Source organism: Chlamydotis macqueenii, chromosome 2 (genome assembly GCF_036417535.1).
Source record: "Chlamydotis macqueenii isolate bChlMac1 chromosome 2, bChlMac1.mat, whole genome shotgun sequence".
In the NCBI taxonomy this organism is placed as follows: Eukaryota; Metazoa; Chordata; class Aves; order Otidiformes; family Otididae; genus Chlamydotis; species Chlamydotis macqueenii.
This window is the reverse complement of record NC_141557.1, coordinates 44501980-44521761: the sequence shown is the minus strand read 5'-3', so window position 1 is coordinate 44521761 and position 19782 is coordinate 44501980. Positions and strand designations below refer to the sequence as shown.

Sequence of the window (19782 nt, the reverse complement as noted above, 5' to 3'; positions counted from 1 at the left end):
GAAAACAAATGCAAAACTGATTGGAATCCATTACAAAAAAAAAAAAAAAAAAACAATACCAGATTTGTTATCTAGATTAGATTTATCATGAGCTGTGTCAACAAGGCTAAAAAGAGAGACCATCACCTACGCACCTTGCTCAGGACAGAACAGCAGAGTTCTACTCTGACAGGGGCATGAAGTTGGGCCTGATACATGGAAGATGCGCTCAAGTGACTGAATAAAATATTTACTTTTAGCTTTCACTAAATTAGCAGTTCTCATTACAAATGGGTGCAAGAGGTGTGCTTAAAAATAACCCAGATTGTCAGTTTAGCTGTTTAAGTCAGACATTAGCTGAAAATATGCCAGGTGGGAGGGAAGGTAGGACAGCCAGAGGAGTTCTTCATCCTGTTCACAGCATGGCAGCATAAACATGTTCGATAGCACAGAAAAGGCACAAGCTGTCAGTGTGGTGAGTTACATAAATACTGTTGCTGTTGAATACGAAACATCAGCTTAAAAAAAAAAAAATCTGGGTTAAAAAAAGCTTGAGTTACCCGTCAAAAGACATTTTAGTCTACCTGATTTCACAACTGGGCATTTTGCGTAAAAGCTTTTTCTTGCAGTGTAGTGAAAAAAAAATGAAACAAAACAGTCAGTTGAAACCTAGATATGAATTTACAAGTCATTATTTAAATAAAACCCTTAAACAGTCATAAGCAAATCAAGAAATTGCTTGCTTTTACTATTGCTGCTGTCAAGCTGAATTTACTGAGCAAATCATTTTGGCATACTTAACCAACCCCACTTCAACATCTCTTTTTATTCTGTCTTCTGCATCAATCTCCCTTTTGCTTAATCTTTCTTAGGTTAATTTTCTGGGCCTCCAGCTTTAGTAACCTGGATTCTGTCCTGTAAATGCATGTCATACTGAGCTACACAAAACACCTAACTTCCCATTAGCTTCACCTATTAACTTTGCTGAAATTGATGGCACATGTCTGTAGAAGTGCTAAAATTCAAAATAAACACTAACATTTCCCTATCCTTATGTTAGGTTACAAAACATAAAGCCCAATCTGTGAAACAAGTCACACATACAGGGAAAACAAGGCAATCTCTTGTAACATTCCTCCTCTTCTGAGAGTGCCCAGAAGAAAACATTTTGAGAGGGACGCAAGATCTCTGTCTTTGTTATCTATGTAGCATACACAAACACTCTCGTGGCATTTAGTTGATGTTTTTAAATTTTCTTCCATTATTTCAGTGCCTCTGTCCTCTGCACAGATATGTCAGTAGACTAAGACATATTTAGCAAACCCAGGTTGTGGATGCAAGTGGCCAGGACGGTCCCTCCTGCCACCCACCTCCAAGCTGCCACCCTGATGATCTCACCTCATCCCTTTTGCCAGCATTACGGCCAATGCAGTCAAACAAAGAGCTAAATCAGGGAAAGGGGACTTCTGCACCAAAGTCAGAGAGAAGCTGAGGAGAAAGGCATGATCACCCTGTTTGATGGCATGCTAGACTCAGACCAAATTAAACCAAACATGAAACTACAGTCTCAGAACATACAAAGTAAGTGTATGAAGTTAAAATGGCCATCCCTTTTACCTCACAATAAAAATCTACTTCAGGAAATTTCTTTAGCATTCCAGTGAACAAGAACTCAGAGTAACATATTCTACAAAGAAACAAATTCTAAACATCTGGGATTCTAACTTAAAGGAAGAATAAACAACTTTCTTACCCCATGACGTTAAGAATTCAGCAGCATACCGATAGATACGGTTCATAATTTCAATCACAACAGCATATACGATACTAGGCACAAACAGCATCATGCTGCTGAAGTTAGACTCATTCTCTTCATGATAATCCAGAGCCCACTGTTCCAAGTCAAAGTAAATCATCATTACGTACAGTGAGAAGTAGAGGCAAAGGCACACAAATGGTAAGGACACCAGATAAATCCGTATCTGCCTCTTAATACTTGAGTACACTGGTTCCTCCCTGCCAGTGACAGGATTGATGCCCAGGACACCATGGAAGCCTGGTCTTGGCTCTTCAAACTGTCGTTTCATCAACAGCGTCCCCCAACGGTATGTCATGATGGCGCAAATCCGCTTCCAAACTTCCAGTATCACAGTGGACCAGAGCAGATTGAATGTGGCAAACATCACGTATTTGTCATAGTCTTCCCACGCAAACACGTAATAAGGAATCCCAATGACAGCCATTGGAATCAAAGCAAACGTGAAGTACTCTAAGAAGCCGAAGTAGAGAGCAATGGTTTCGCCAAAGTAGCAGCGTATCTCATCTGCAGAGAAAAATGGATCAATTAAGACTACACTTAACATAGATGTCAGTATAATATCAAACTTGACTTTACACAAATCCCTTGGCCCACACTTTTTTTCCTAAATAGTACAATGAATATTACTGCTTTTTATTCCTCCTTTCCCATATTCCAAAAACTCAGATCTTTTTTTTTTGTTATATACATATACACACGCATAAACATATATACATATATTCAGATGGCAGAGAAGTCAAATATCTCAATACTTACCCTATCAACATCAGATATCCAGAGGGAAAAAAAAAAAACACTAGCATTCTTGAAAACTGAATCTATCAGTGAATGGCTAGGATGCACAGAAGATCTTTGGTATAAAACCAACCTTTAACAGTGAGTGACACCTAACTTCTGAAGCTTAACACTGGTATACATAGACCTGGAAAACAAATTTGTTTCAGCCAGCTCAGGGCTGAAAAGGACTAGTAGTGCTTTGCCAGCTTTCAAGGAACTAAAGAAATAGATGGAAAGGTATACTGAAATCTTAAATCTTAAACATGTCAGATAGCACACTCAGGCCGAAATATTCCCTTCAGCAGTATTTGTACAATACTTACGCTCCACACAGGAGGTATTCTTTCACTTCTATACAGGCTAAATGCTGGAGCAGAAGTTAGGAAGTTTGTCTTCTCACACAAACTGAAGAGAAAACTTCTCCAGAAGAAACCCTGCACTTTATTTTTAGTGGATTAAGTGTTCACATACCTAAAGGTTGATAACCAACTTTGACTCGGCCATACCAGCTGTGACGGAGCTTTTTCAACTCTTCTCTGTCGTGCAGCGGGAAAATCTGAACTAGAATACCACTGGTCAATAATCTTCTCACTAGGGGAAAACAAAAAAAAAAAAAAAAAAGAGGTATCTAATACTCCTTCAAAGGACAGTGAAGTTGATTCAAGAAAACAGGTTATATTATGTACTTTGCAAGTCTAAAGTTACTTTGAAATAAATCTAGCATTTAAATCCTAAAAACAAATAAAATGTCTGCATGTTAGTAAAGAATTATCCATTATAGAGACCAGCTCCACCTATTTCTAGAAAAGCTGTGCTGTCCACTGGAAGAGAAAGAGTAACCTTTTTACATCTATTAACTGTTCCATAGGTTTGCGATATAATCAGCTGCAGCCTGAATAAAAAAAGTGCCACAGGTCAGAACTGCAATGCCACGTGTAGCTTTGTGGGGAAAGGTCTGGCTCTTGCATTTGAGCAAAGAAAGGCATAATGAATCAAATTGACACAGCAAAATCAAAACACTAAATTGAAGAGCCATTGGTGTACTAATTATGGGAAGATACTAAAAATATAATTTATGAATTATTATGAATTGATCATTCAAAAATAATACATCTTCATTGCAAACAAATCAAATATTCCACAATTTGTATTTAACTTTGTTATGGAAAGCAATACTACCTATGCTGATAAACAACTAACAAACTGCTCCAGAAGTTAGAACAGTAGAAATATTAAAAAAGAAAATAAATTCAAAAGCAGGAGAGAGGAGGCACTAGAAATTGTGTGATATTTTACCATTTCCCATTGGCTTCTATTTGACATAACTAGAAAAAAATACCTTAGCTATATTAAAAAAATTACCAATGTAAACTCATTTGACATCTACATTTATTTACATTTATTGAACCACTGATATGTACAGATCTGTTTCTTTGATGATCAACACTAACGAATAAAGAGACTGTTATTAAAAGGACATACAAATATTAAGTTAAATTCTCCTAAGAAACTGTAGCATCTCTGCCAATGAACTAGTTCCAGCTATCATAAAAATAGCACTAGCTCTCATCGCTTCTTTCTCTCATGAAAAGAAAGAGCTCTTGAAGCAAAGAGGAGGATAAATTAAATCAAATGAATGAAATAAAACTTCCCTCTGTCATATTGTGATATGTATAGCTCTGGAATGCTGTTATGCATTCCAGTATTTTTATACAGAGACAATCCAAGTATATCATTATGTAATTTTAAAAAACCAAATATTTTTGTTACTAATTATGAAAATAATGAGTGGCATCAATATACATGAAAATTACCCAGTTGAGAAGAATAGAAGACCACAGCCTCAGCCCCACAGAAGGACTCAGGTTGGAAGGCCCTCTGCAAGTCATTTGGTCCAACTTCCTGCTCAGTGGAGGTTCAGCTTAAATCAAGATGCTCAGGGCCTTGCCTAGTTAAGACCTAAAAGTTTCCCAGGAGAGCATTACCACAATCTCTCTAAAACCCTGTTCCAATGTTTAATTACCACCATTGTGAAAAAGCATTTTCTTAGTATCTATTCAAAATTTCTCTTGTTGCACTGTGCATCCATTGCCTCTTGTCCTATCACTGTGAAGCAGTGAGAAAACAAAGTTGATTATAATAGTGAGACTTTAATGTCTGAAGGATGTCTCTTAATTGCAGGGAAATTAAGGTTTTTGCACCATGAACACTATCCTACGTCTACACAGTGAGTTACAGGCAAACTACATTGCTTACCAATTGATTTTCCTGGGTACAGCTTTGCCTGAGGATATCCAGGGATCATTCTTTCATCTTTAGCTCTCAAATTTTCGAGTTCATGCTTGATGATATACTGACATTCTGCCATTGTAAGGAAATTGTGATTGTCATCTAAATCAAAAAGAAGGTAGTATGAAATCCTGCAGCATAGGAAGACAACCCTGGTAGCAAATAACTACCCAAACGACCAGAATCAGAGAAAAAAAAAATATTATGTGACAATTACTGCCAACCAACATCCATTAGCAAAACCTCCACTTTCTAAAATAAACATCTTTGGAATCAGTTTTCTCTAACTGGCACACATTGGCCACTGCATTTTTGACTACCCAGGTGAACTAAGAGAACAAATCACTCAAGAGACAAAGACACCCCAGGAGTACTATTTGCTGGAGGCTGAGTTATTATACCAGTAAGGGTACTCTTGCCTTGTTGAAAGACTCTTTGTCAGGCATCTGCTATTTGCCAGTTTCAGAATTCCCATACCCTTTTCTGCCATACAGTTCCTGAAGTATTTTCATAACGAAAAGCAGTAAGATATCAGGACAAATCTCCTTTTCAGTAAGCACTTCACACCAAATACCACAGTATCTTGCTCTTTATTGCCCATAGAACATAATGATAAGACATTTGAGACAATTAGTTCTGATAAAAATACAGGTAAAACAATAAGAAACCTTTCCAAAAATAGCAAATTTTGAAGAGCTACAGCAACAAACCTATTGTCAACCCCTCCAATTTATCATCAAGGAAACAGAGTCTGACTTCCTTGAAATAATGAACAATTGATTTTTTTTTTCCCCCTTAGGAATGGGCCTAATTACACTAAGAAAGAAGCTAAACCAGCAACAAATCTCTAATACAAAGAATAAGAATATAGCAGCAGTTAAATTGGGGAACTAGACATATCAGTAAGACAACACAGCCTGTAGAGTTTCTTTTGTAGATTACATTTTTCACCTCATCTAAGCACAGTCAACTATTTTATCCTCTGAGTAGATCTAGATCAAACCAAAATTATATTAGTGTTTTGAAAAATGAAAAAAGACCAGGAGATACAGCAAAAATTATCCTTTAGGTTTACAGTAGTTGGAGTTCCAGGTGCTACTAGAGAATCCGTTAGCAATGACAATCAGATTAGCATTAAGAAACTAAACACACGAAAAACAGAAAAGGTATCTTCGCAACTAATTATTCTTCTCAAAGCTTCCTAATTTCAGGAAAGCAAGGTCACAAAAAAGACACTGCAACTGTTATTGAACACAACAGCAGTGTTGAATAAACCGGCACCAAACAAACAACAAAACTCAGATTTATTATTGTTTCAGACAGATCCAACAACATTTATATTGAAAAATGTGGTGAAAGGCATCACTGAAACAGGCAGATGAAAAGTATTAGCAAGACTAACCTGGAGCTCCAATAGGAGAGCAAAATGAGTTCTGCCACTGTAGGGAGGTTAAATACTTTACAGGTTAGTACATTTAAAAGAAAATGTTACTGTCTTGGCATCTCCTCAAACCAAAAGAGGAAAAGGAAGGATTGCACTAATCATGCCCAAATTTCATTTAATGGTTCTGTAGTGTTATTTATTTAATTCTGTTTGATGTGTAAACAAAATAGAGAAAAATATTTCTCTTTTCTCCAGCTAATTACAAGATCATTAGCCTCAAAACTGGCTCACAGGTGTTAATAAGAAATTAAATTGCTATGTTAATTCAAAACATTGATTGTTAGTCCTGCACTCATGTTTATCAACTATTTTTTCTTGTCTTATTTTCAACAGAAATATTTCATACAAATAGACTATTTGAAGTATACAAAAGTATAAAGTAAAACACAAGCAGAAAGCAAAAACCATTTGAAAGAAAAAAAAATAAAATTTCATTAGATGTGACAAAGAGCCCTAAAATTGCTTACCTGCAAAATCTTTGAAAGTTTTTCGACTACTGTATGTAAAAGTTCTCATTGAGTTATCACTACATTCCTTCACCAAACCCACAGTTTCAGCTCCCAGTAACAGCCTTAAAGGGGAAGCTCCAACTAGATAAATATTTTCATCTCCATTTTCCGTTGCCAATGGTTTAACCAGCAGTTGTGCACCTTTGAAGTAAAGAAAGGCAAAATAAGGAAGAGAATACATGAAGATCACGTCTCAAAAACCTAATTTTTAGCATCTATCATACTGGCCCTAGTTATCAGCAGCACTGAAACCACACCTTCGTAACAGCACAGAGAATTAAGGATTCAACAGCACCTGACATGTGGTGTTCAGAATCTTGGAGGGCCACCCCGTGGCTTAGCCCTGTTTCTGTGGAAGTGCTCACAGACAGTAAACTGGAACAACAGAGACAGTTTGAAAATACTCCCATAATGCCCAAATCATGTAAGCAACTAGTGCTCCTGCAAACAGTTCCACTTGTTTTAAGTAGACTAGACTTTTGAAACACAAACATCCCTGACTTATCTAACGGAGGCCTGAAAGCAAGTTTGTAGTCATAAATCCAGTAGCCACGGAAATATTACTGACCATAAGATATAAGCTACAACAGGCATAAATAATGCCTTTATAAAAAAAGGTAAAAAAAAAAAAAAAGAGTGCAAGGAATTACAAATTAATTAGCCTAACTTCAATTCCTGGAAGTATACTAAAATTAGTAATGAAATATTCTCTTTGTAAGAGCCTACAAGCTAGCAAAAAGATAATTAAAATCCAATATTAATTTATCAAGATTAAATTGCTTTCTGTTAACTTCATTCTACAACATGGTACCAAGTGTTGTGAACAGGATAGTAGATGTGATGCATCTTCATTTTGGCAAGGCTTACAATGTTCTCACAGGCAACAAGAGAAAAATGCTTTAGACAACACAAAAACTGATGATCAAAACATCAAAAACTGATGTTGAAAAACAGGTTATTGGGGTTTCACTGCGAAAATTGAATGATTCTACAGTTCAACAGGCATGTGCCCTTAAGCCAATATTTTCATTAGTAACTGGGTTAGCAGGGTTCAGTTACTGGATTTTCATGACATCAGCATGAAGTTCATAAAATCATAGAATGGTTTGGGTTGGAAGGGACCTTCAGAGGTCATCTAATCCAACCCCCCTGCAAGGAGCAGGGACATCCCCAACTAGATCAGGTTGCTCACAGCCTCATCCAGCCTGGCCTTGAACGTTTCCAGGGATGGGGCTTCCACCACCTCTCTGGGCAACCTGTTCCAGTGTTCTACAGCTCACATTGTAAAAAATTTTTTCCCAACATCCAATCTAAATCTACCTCCCTCTATTTTAAAGCCATTGCCCCTCATCCTATCACAACAGGCCCTACTGAACAGCCTCTCCCCATCTTTCTTGTAGGCCCCCTTGAGGTACTGGAAGACCGCTATCAGGTCTCCTCGGAGCCTCCTCTTCTCCAGGCTGAACAGCCCCAACTCTCTCAGCCTGTCCTCATAGGAGAGGTGCTCCAGCCCTCTTATCATCTTTGTGGCCCTCCTCTGGACCTTCTCCAACTGGTCCATGCCCTTCTTATGTTGTGGGCTCCAGAACTGGACACAGTAACAGTTCTACTCTTATAAAAAATTAAGCAACTTCAAAAATGCAAAATAGAATGGGATTGGCTAAACCATAATTAAACCACAAACTACCTGAAAACTAATTTTCTGTATGTCTTCATATTATGATGACAGACAGTTTGATTTCAAAGTACTACAGAAGGTCATATTGTACTCACCTCCATTTGCTTTTTTGTCCACAATTCGTTTAGTGAACCATTCTATGGTTTCCCCTTTGGTGCCTTTTGCAAGCTCAATTACTACCAGAGGCCTGAAGTCAAGCTCCAAAGTATCCAAGAAAGACCAGCTTTCCGCCATCTTTTGAGAGCTAGCTAAGTACAAAAACAAAACAAAAATGCCAGTGTTAAAAAAAAATTGGTATCAATCTAAAAACTATCATACTTTACTATAGTGAGTTACATACGTCTGTACTTAGCAAAGCGGCAGGTGCCCATCACTGTGGACCTACTGAAAAGAGCAGTTTGAGTAACCTCTCCAATTGTCATTTGGCAAGGAGCTACCTGTCTTTGGTGGCATTTATGTCTCACTCTCCGACTAGGAAAATTATTGTTGCTATGTATAGCAAAGTAGTGGTGATGAGAAAGCAACTAAATAAACTAAAACAAAGTAATAAGGAGAAACTATCATCAAAAACAACAGCTTGCAACTTCCTACAGTGTATCTGTCAGCAAATGAAAACACTAACAGAAGAATGTTAGTCAAACAGCTATCTAAAACCAGTAAGCTTCTCCTGGTAAGAGTCTGCAAACACAGTGCTTGTTTAAGGAGGAAACTTCTCAGTTAATCATGTGAAGCTTTAACCACACCAAGTAAACTTACACCACCTTGGGTGTGTAAGCAGGACACTCATCATGCAAATAGGCCCATTATGCAGAAAGCACTTAAATTACTTGTTAAAGATATGAACCAACTGTTCTGTGACAAAGTCCACCTGCAAAGTGTTGAGCACCAGCATACCTCTATATTTAAATAATCCAATTGATCTAAGTGAACCTTTATAGAATCATCTGGGTTGGAAAAGATGCTTAAGATCATCGAGGCCAACTGTTAACCTACTGCCAAGTTCACCACTAAACCATGAAATATTTAATAAAGCACAACAAAAAACACCATGTGCACATCTGATGTAGTTTGGGATGGCTGATGGCATTCCTGATCTCCGAGTCTGGTTTGCTTTAAAGCCTCGTGCTGTGGTTGCCCAGCAGCTGAACAGCAGCTGAATTCAGGCACAAGGGCTGGAAGACAACTGGAAGCATTAACTTCTCCAGCCCACCTACCACCATTCCCATTCCTAATGCAGGGCCACCAGAGTAGGACTGTAAGGGGATTGATCACGTCGTTATCTTCAGGGAGTCTTACTTTGAAGGTAGGGGCTGGAAAGACTTTTACTGAATACTAAATTCCAGAACTTGCCTCTCCCAAGCCTTCGTTAAGCTCTTTCTCCTCTCGTCATCATTTAGCAGCCTAGTTAAGAGTTGGTGTAATCTTCCTTCAGTTCCTCTATCCAGGCAGAGATACTATTAAAACAGCTATTTGAAAAACACAAGCTACTGAAAGGCTGCATCGGATGGTGCAGTCAGGGACCTCAGGGAGGCACAGCCCCAGTCATAGCATCACGGCTACTGAGGAATCCAGTCTCTGCACGTTTTGTCAGAACATGTTAAATTCTGCTCTTTAATAGCTCATAGCAATTAACCAATTGACTGGGCAGTACTGTTTCTAGCCATGGACTAACAAATAAACCAAGTACGTTCTGCCCAGGTGGAATGAACTTTGAATCTTGGAATCACAGAATCATGGAATCATTTCAGTTGGAACAGACCTTTAAGATCATCAAGTCCAACTGTTAACCTAACACTGCCCCATCCACCACTAAACCACGTCACATCCACAGGTCTTTTAAATACCTCCAGGAATGGTGAGTCAACCACTTCCCTGGGCAGCCTGTTCCAATGCTTCACAACCCTTTTGGTGAATAAAATTTTCCTGATATCCAATTTCTAAACCTCCCCTGGTGCAATTTGAGGCCATTTCCTCTTGTCCTGTCACTTGTTACTTGGGAGAAGAGACCAACACCCACGTGGCTACAACTTCCTTTCAGGTAGTTGTAGAGAGCAACAAGGTCTCCCCTGAGCCTCCTTTTCTCCAGATTAAACAACCCCAGTTTCCTCAGCTGCTCCTCTTATATCTTGTTGACATTGTGCCTTCAACTTTTATAGAAATTATTCTACAGAGATCATTATATCCTGCTTCATAAAGCAACTCAGAGTTGTCGATATATAAAGATAAATCTAGCAACTAAACTACTAATTAAAAAAAAAAAAACAAAAAAACCCCAGCAAAACCCCATTCAACCAAAAAAACCCAGCATAGACTGAATTTAAAACTGAGGGGAAGGTTTGGGTTTGTTTTTGGTTTTTGGGGTTTTTTTTGCTATTAACTTCACTGAAGAAGATATTCACCCACTGTCTTTAAGCAGTTTTCCCTCTCCTGTTCAAAGACTGAAATTACTTGGACTTGTACAAAGCATTTGACACTATCCCGCACGACATCCTTCTCTCTAAACTGGAGAGGCTCGGTTTTGATGGACGGACCAGTTGGTGGATACGGAATTGGCTGGATGGCCACACTCAGAGAGTGGTTGTCAACGGCTCAATGTCCAAGTGGAGACTGGTGGTGAGTGGTGTTCCTCAGGGGTCCGTATTGGGCCCAGCCCTGTTCAACATCTTTGTTGGCGACATGGACAGTGGGATAGAGTGCACCCTCAGCAAGTTTGCCGATGACACCAAGTTGTGCGGTGCCGTCAACATGCTGGAGGGGAGGGGTGCCATCCAGAGGGACCTTGACAGGCTGGAGAGGTGGGCCCATGCAAACCTCATGAAATTCAACCAGGCCAAATGCAAGGTCCTGCATCTGGGTCATGGCAATCCCAGGCACAAATACAGGCTGGGCAGAGAATGGATCGAGAGCAGCCCTGAGGAGAGGGACTCAGGAGTGTTGGTAGATGAGAAGCTCGACGTGAGCTGGCAATGTGCCCTTACGGCCCAGAAGGCCAACCGCATCCTGGGCTACATCAAGAGGAGTGTGGCCAGCAGGTCGAGGGAGGTGATTCTCCCCCTCTACTCTGCCCTGGTGAGACCCCACCTGGAGTATTGCGTCCAGTTCTGGAGCCCCCAGCATAAGAAGGACATGGACCAGTTGGAGAGGGTCCAGAGGAGGGCCACAAGGATGATAAGAGGGCTGGAACACTTCTCCTATGAGGACAGGCTGAGAGAGTTGGGGTTGTTCAGCCTGGAGAAGAGGAGGCTCCAGGGAGACCTGATAGCGGTCTTCCAGTACCTCAAGGGGGCCTACAAGAAAGATGGGGAGAGGCTGTTCAGTAGGGCCTGTTGTGATAGGACAAGGGGTAATGGTTTCAAAATAGAGGGAGATAGATTCAGACTAGATATTAGGAAAAACATTTTTACAACGAGGGTGGTGGAACACTGGCACAGGTTGCCCAGAGAGGTGGTGGATGCCCCATCCCTGGAAACATTCAAGGCGAGGTTGGACGGGGCTCTGAGCAACCTGATCTGGTTGGAAATGTCCCTGCTCCTTGCAGGGGGGTTGGACTAGATGACCCTTGAGAGTCCCTTTCAACCCAAACTATTGTATGATTCTACTTAATTTCTAAGTTGCTCTGAGGATGCAGTTCAGCTTTTGTGACAGTTACACTTGCATGATTCACAGAGAAATCACAATCTCCAGTATTTCATATAAATTATCCTACAAAATACAGTGATACTGTAAACATAAGCATATAATAATAAACAAGTCTATTTGCTTTTGACTGGGGAAAAAAGCTTTCAAGCCAAATTTCAGTCGGGTTTTCAGTTAGTTTCACTTTGCCAGTTCATATGCACACAATTCTGCAGCATTTGGATTTACAGCTCTGAACCTAAAAGAAATACACCAGATTAATAAAGTATTTAAAAGCATTTTAGATGCAGATCTGCACAAGCAGAATGAATCAGAAAAAGGAAAACATAACCAACGATAAGGTGTTGCAATCATGATTGTCCATGTTTGACCATACTATCTTGACAAGTCACTCCACCTTATTGCACCACTTTCCATAATCAGTTTTATGAAAAAAAAAAAAAAATCTCCTGTCACATTGTGCATATTGCAACTTCTATGGAATTTAAAGAATGGAAAGGCACAGACAGTTATTAATTATTGCTAGTTAACGATATCACTGTAGAGAACTTATCTTCTGAAAATAGCCTTCGTATAAACAGCATGCTCCTGAGTAAACTCAGCTCCTGTTATTTATTCAGAATCACTGCGCTTGGCTTGGTGACTAAGGAAGATTTGTTATTCTTAGGCTTATTACTACTGAAAATCAGAAGAGGGCTGAAGCACTCTCCCAGCTCGCATTTGTGATTTCCTATACCCCAAAGCAGGCCATTCACCACCAAGCACAGACTCTGTGGGCTGTAACTTGGCCTCTTCTTTCACACCTACGCAGAGGGTAACTCCCGGCAGACCCAGAAGCGTGGGAAGCAGAGATAAAAGGACTCCTAACCCCCACGCTCCACCTTCCCCTCACCGGACCCAGGCCGGCCTCCAGGCCCGTGCACCACTCAGGGCGGAGGGAGCCGCTGCTGCAGTCCCTTCCCAAGGGGCGGCTGGTTCGGGGGGGTTGGGGGGGGGGACGTGCAGAGCACCCCTGGCCCCGAGGCGGCTCACACCGGCCCCCCTCCCGCCGCCTCGCTCTCCTTTTACAGCAACGGGACGACGGGGCGCAGAGCGGCCCGCCCGGTGACTCACTCCCCGACGCCAGGCCGCGCTCCGCCGGCGGGCGTCGCCCCCGAGCTCCCCCCGCCCGCCGCCAGCGGCAACAGGCCTAGCTCCCACCGCCAAGCCGGTTCTAGGCCCGGCCCAGAGCCCCCGGGCTTGGCGGAATCCTCCACATCGCCGTGAACATCGCCCGGCCAGGGTGGGCGGGAAAAGGGGAGGCTCCTCCCCTCACGGCGGCGCAGGCAGCGAGAGCCCCTTCCCGCTGGGTGACAGCCACCCGCTTCCCACTCACCGCCCGCTGCCGGCTCCACATCCGCAGGGAAGGGCAGGGCGGGAGGCGGGCAGGGCGGGAGGCGGGCACGGCCGCAGGCGGCCGGCGCTGGCAGCCGGGCGGCCCAACGTGCCCCCGCCCACCGCCTGTCGCTGGCCACGCCCCCTCTTCGCTCCATGGCCCCGCCCACCCCGCCCGGCTCGCCTCTTCCCATTGGGCGGAGGCGGTGCTGCCCCGCCCCGTTCGCGTGCCCGCGGGGCAAGCGCGGGACGGGTGGGGGCTCGCGGCGCTTTCTGTCCGTCCCTTGTGCCGTAACGCTTTCCAAATACTTTTATTACTTTTTTTTTTTTTTTTTTTTTTTTTTTACCTTGGGCTTCCCGAGCTGTCTCCTGTCAGGCTAAATCTCCCTCTGGAGCTCAAGCTAAAAAACCCTGCACTTCAGCTGGGTTACTGTTATTTCTACACATCGTTTTGCACAGGCAAAAGGGGGCGGGGTTTTTTTTTTGCATTTTGTCACCAAGATTTTTGTAGAAAATATAATCCCACACATCCATTCATAGCAAAGCATGACTGCAGAGTAAAGACAGCAGACGAAGCAGCCAACTAGCAAAGCACGCTCCCCTGCTGGGCGAAATTTTTTTCATAATTCTCTGAATTTTTGGTTTGGACAATATTAGAGCTGTCAGTATTTCTTACCAATTAGGTCAACCTACAGTTCTGAACAGTGCACATGGATCTAGAAGGATTACAGAAACTGTCTCCTGCAGTTCGAAAGGCGCCGGCTGGGAATTGCGGAGTGTTTGCCTCTGTGGTTTGTGCGAAGTAGGTGCACACCACGTTGCTTAACGGGAAACGGCCCTGAGCTACTACGAGCAGATTCGTAACGGCTTACCAGTTAAGATGAGACCGGTACAAACCAGTTGGCTGCAAGGCAACTTCGTTTTGGCTTGGGGACTGACTGCAGGCAAAAGTCCCCAGTGTTAGAGGTTTTTTAGAGTCAATGTATAGACCCCATACAGAACTCTGGTGGGTTGACCCTTTTCGGATGCCAGGTGCCCATCAGAGCTCCTCTGTCACGCCCCCTCCTCAACTGGACAGGGGAGAGAAAATATAACAAAGGACTCATGGGTCAAGAGAAGGACAGGGAGAGATCGCTCACCAAGTACCGTCACAGGCAAAACAGACTCAACTTCGGGAAATTAGTTTAATTTATTATCAATCAAATCAGAGTAGGATAATGAGAAATAAATCCAAATCTTAAAAATCCTTATCCTAACTCCTCCCTTCTTCCTGGGCTTAACTTTACTTCCAAATTCCCTGTGACACAGGGGGACAGGGAATGAGGGTTGCAGTCAGTTCATCACATGTTGTCTCTACCCCTCCGTCCTCCTCAGGGAGAGGACTCCTCACGCTCTTCCCCTGCTCCAGCGTGGGGTCCCTCCCATGGGAGACAGTCCTCCACAAACTTCTCCAACATGAGTCCTTCCCATAGGCTGCAGTTCTTCACAAACTGCTCCAGCATGGGCCCTTTCCAAGGATTGCAGTCCCTCAGGAAAAGACTGCTCCAGTGTGGGTCCCCCATGGGGCCACAGGTCCTGCCAGGAGCCTGCCCCAGTATGGGCTTCCCATGAGGTCACAGCCTCCTTCAGGCATCCACCTGCCCCAGCGTGGGGTCCTCCATGGGCTGCAGGTGGATCTCTGCTCATCCGTGGGCTTCCATAGGCTGCAGGGGGACGACCTGCCTCACTGTGCGCTGCACCACAGGCTGCAAGGAGCAACTTTACTCCTCCTTCTTCACTGACCTTGGTGTCTGCAGAGTTGTTCCTCTCACGTATTCTCACTCCTCTCTCTGTCTACAATTGCTGCTGCTCAGGATTTTTTTTATTCCCCTTCTTAACTATGTTATCACAGAGAACCTACAACCATCACTGATGGGCTCAGCCTCACCCAGCGGTTGGTCCATCTTGGAGCCAACTGACATTGACTCTATCAGATATAGGGAAAGGTTCCAGCACCTTCTCACAGAAGCCAGCACCACTACCCAAACCTTGCCATGCAAACCCAATACAAGAGCACAACTGCCAGAGGGTAAGCTTGATCCTTCCTCTAGCATCTGGCTGTTATTCAACATGCACTTTTCCACATATTTGGAAATACATACAGATTTAAAATTTGTAAGTTTTTCAGTGAAAAGTTTGGTTTGTATTCTGTAGCCAGGATAAAATACCAGTTTCTGGTGATGAGTTTTTCTATTATTTATAAGCAAGGACGCAGTGAGGGACTAGGGCACCCTGGAAAATGGAGTTATGTGAACACCTGAAATTCAGGTACTGCAGACTGCAGTGGGGAGTAGCAGACAGACACAGTCAGTTTCAGATAGTTTGGGCAGAATGTATTAGTCAGTCCTCTTACACCGTGTCTCAGTCTTGTCCAGCTTCCAGTGGCCTAAACATACAGTTCACCACTGAGGATCTCGGTGAAAACTCTCACTTCTTGAAGAGATAACATGGCAATAACAGAGACGTGGGTTTAATAAAAACAGTTTTTTAGGCACTCTTGATTCTTGTGTTTTGCATGTTGGAAGTCTCCAGTTATGATGCATCTCATGAGTATCCACAATGTCTTCATGGGCTTTGGTATCTGTCTTTAGGAGCCCTCTGGCCTTCTTGGCCTGACATCTTCATTCTGCTAGTGGTTTACAAAAAATCCTTTCAAAACAATCTCTCACACCTTCTTAACTTCTGAGCTTTCAGTGGAGACTCACCATTTTCCAGTTACTTCGGCCTTCTGCAAAGAGTCATTCAAGATCAATGTCTTTTCTGATATCAAATTCATTGTTCTACTGGATAGAGTCACTTAATGGCAATATTCCTGGACCATCACATTCCCTCAATGTCATCTATCCACTAGGTGTCACATTCTTGCTATGCAATGAATTCTTTACTCCTGCACTCCGTTTCTTCCTCAAAGGTTCACATTCTGCTAGCCATGCATAAAGGTTAGCACGTAATCCCGTGTTCACAAAAGAAAAAAAGGATTCATAAGTAGATGGTGGATGTGTCTACAAAGTAATCTGCATACACATACGCTACTGGCGCAATGGAAACAGTCTTACCATGAAGGCAAAAAGTAAATTACGTTGTGTGAAGCACAGTGTTGTAGTGACTAGGAATTTTCCATTAGAAGGATTAGCTAATTTAAACATGAATCAGGTATGCCCACCCTGAATTGCAAACTGCACTATTGCTATAGCTAAATATAAATCCCAAGCTTGTATCCATTTGTGACTGTAGTCCAGTCTTGTGATTCTGTTAGCTGATTATAGCATTTTCATGGTCTGTCTCTGTCAGTCACAATGCAGACTGTAGCCAGAGTATAAAGGATGAGCTGTACTAAGGCAGGGGAAAAAAAAAAAGAGAGAGAGATAAAAAAGAATCCATGAAAATTTCAAGAGCAGAAGATTTTTTTTATTTTGTGGTTAACCCTCTTCTCCCTGGACTAATAACTACCACAGTACTTAATTAAATAAACAAGCTACTAACTTCCTGTGACACGAAATTCTCTTTTGCACCTGGTTGAAACTCTGCTCACATTTTGGCTATAGTTCAATGGCTGGCTGAGCCCATCCAGCATCTCCATGCTACTAAAAGGGTGAGATCTCACTCCCAGTTCACCATTACCATTTCCTTCTCCCTGTGCCCTCGCTGCCAGATCTAAGGCTCTGCCTCATTCTTGCACCAGCTCTAGCACTCACCAGAGCCTTCTCTGAGCCCATTCAGTTTACCAGCTCCATAGAAAACTCCTCTCTTTTGGCTGATTTTGCTTTGTTCTATTTCAGTCGTTTAAATAAACTCAGAGTAAGGCTAGATAAGACCAAAGGCTGGCACAAGGTACGCACCTTTCCATGCAGCAAACCTTATTGATTCAAGTACATATAGACATACGTATGGTGTGACAGCATAGAATCACATAAATGAGATTAATATTGGCTCTTATCTGAAGTCATGCATAACAGCAATCATTCTCTTAAGATTTACTTTTACCTAGGTTTTGAGACATACTGGAACACTCTTATCATAAAAGTAAGGAGCAATTGACAGTAAAATATGCTTCTCATTCACAAGCTAATGACATACTGGTTTGAGTGTAAAATGGATGATGGAACACCTAAAGCTTACGGCTAACATGGTAATTACACTAAAATTTTAGTAACTAAATTTAAATTGATGTATTTGTCAGAGTAAGATATAGTGACATTTTACCAATCTTCAATGGTGATTTGGTCAGATTATATAGGGTCTTTCCAACAGTGTAACAAACATTACTAAAATGTTTTTACCGTGCTGGAAATTAAGGGGAAATTATTTTTTCAGTCACATCTGGCACAATTTTTACATCCTGCCAGGAATTTTCACATAAGTGTGTTCAGGCAGTCCAAGTATTGTTAGGGTCAAAGTGTGGAAGCTTTGATTCATAAACAGTAATTGATGAAGCTGATCAATTTTAATCTGTAAGGTGCAAGAAAGACACAACTCTTCCATCTCACACTGTGTCTAGCTGATTAGAAACATCTAGTTTTATCTTAGGTATCTACTTCCTAATTAAGTCATTAAAGAGCAGGAAACCCCGTCCTGTCAAACAAAATGGAAACAGCATAAAAGGAGGAAGATCAGCTTGCCTAAGCCTGAAAGAGGTGAGAGAAACTACTCTCAATTACCCATAAGAAGCAGGTAAAAGGTAAAACATCTGCATAAAATGTTAATCATAATGTATATATTAATTGAGGGAAAGTGAATTAAAAGTAATCAAGGCCATAGCATCCTGGCTTGTATCAGGAATAGTGTGGCCAGCAGAACTAAGGAAGTGATTGTCCCCCTGTACACAGCACTGGTGAAGCTGCACCTTGAATACTGTGTTTGGTTTTGGGCCCCTCACTACAAGAAAGACTGAGGTCCTGGAGCCTGTCCAACGAAAGGCAGCAAAGCTGGTGAAAGGTCTAGAGCACAAGACTTCTGAGAAGCAGCTGATGGAACTGGGGTTGTTCAGCCTGGAGAAAAGGAGGCTCAGGTGAGACCTTATCGCTCTCTACAACTACCTGAAAGGAGGTTGTAGTGAGGTGGGTGTTGGTCTCTTCTCCCAAGTAACAAGTGATAGGACGAGAGGAAATAGCCTCAAATTGCACCAGGGGAGGTTTAGATTGAATATCCGAAAAAATTTATTCACCAAAAGGGTTGTGAAGCATTGGAACAGGCTGCCCAGGGAAGTGGTTGACTCACCATTCCTGGAGGTATTTAAAAGACCTGTGGATGTGACGTGGTTTAGTGGTGGATGGGGCAGTGTTAGGTTAACAGTTGGACTTGATGATCTTAAAGGTCTGTTCCAACTGAAATTCTGTGATTCCAAGATTCAAAGTTCATTCCACCTGGGCAGAACGTACTTGGTTTATTTGTTAGTCCATAGCTAGAAACAGTACTGCCCAGTCAATTGGTTGATTGCTATGAGCTATTAAAGAGCAGAATTTAACATGTTCTGACAAAACGTGCAGAGACTGGATTCCTCAGTAGCCGTGATGCTATGACTGGGGCTGTGCCTCCCTGAGGTCCCTGACTGCACCATCCGATGCAGCCTTTCAGTAGCTTGTGTTTTTCAAATAGCTGTTTTAATAGTATCTCTGCCTGGATAGAGGAACTGAAGGAACATTACACCAACTCTTAACTAGGCTGCTAAATGATGACGAGAGGAGAAAGAGCTTAACGAAGGCTTGGGAGAGGCAAGTTCTGGAATTTAGTATTCAGTAAAAGTCTTTCCAGCCCCTACCTTCAAAGTAAGACTCCCTGAAGATAACGACGTGATCAATCCCCTTACAGTCCTACTCTGGTGGCCCTGCATTAGGAATGGGAATGGTGGTAGGTGGGCTGGAGAAGTTAATGCTTCCAGTTGTCTTCCAGCCCTTGTGCCTGAATTCAGCTGCTGTTCAGCTGCTGGGCAACCACAGCACGAGGCTTTAAAGCAAACCAAACTCGGAGATCAGGAATACTATCAGCTATCCCAAACTACATCAGATGTGCACATGGTGTTTTTTGTTGTGCTTTATTAAATATGTCATGTGTTCTTACAGACAGCTTCATGAAAGTACCTATTAAAATGCAGATACCACATCTTTACTTTATATGGTCCACTGTAACTATTAAGTAACTTGAAGCATAACTTGGGAACTGGTCTTTTATGGAGCTCTTGATTCTGAAAAGATGAGTTGTGTACATTTTTCTAGCTGATTATTCAGACTGTCACGAATTG

General features: G+C 42.1%; 1 protein-coding gene across 2 annotated transcripts in view; it reads right to left on the bottom strand.

Annotated features, from left to right (window-relative positions):
* Positions 1 to 13596, bottom strand: part of ANO10 (anoctamin 10) — a 123705-nt gene extending 110109 nt beyond the window's left edge. The window contains exons 1-6 of one of the 2 annotated variants that reach the window (XM_086742761.1): positions 13507 to 13596; positions 8591 to 8743; positions 6776 to 6958; positions 4832 to 4966; positions 3047 to 3166; positions 1733 to 2302 (exon numbers count right to left, since the gene is read on the bottom strand). In XM_086742761.1, coding sequence (XP_086598887.1) covers positions 1733 to 2302; positions 3047 to 3166; positions 4832 to 4966; positions 6776 to 6958; positions 8591 to 8729 — 1147 coding nt within the window. In that variant the 5' untranslated portion in view covers positions 8730 to 8743; positions 13507 to 13596. The remainder of the gene's footprint in view (positions 1 to 1732; positions 2303 to 3046; positions 3167 to 4831; positions 4967 to 6775; positions 6959 to 8590; positions 8744 to 13506) is intronic. The other variant, XM_086742760.1, reaches the window with a different exon arrangement.
* Positions 13597 to 19782: the final 6186 nt, after the last annotated feature.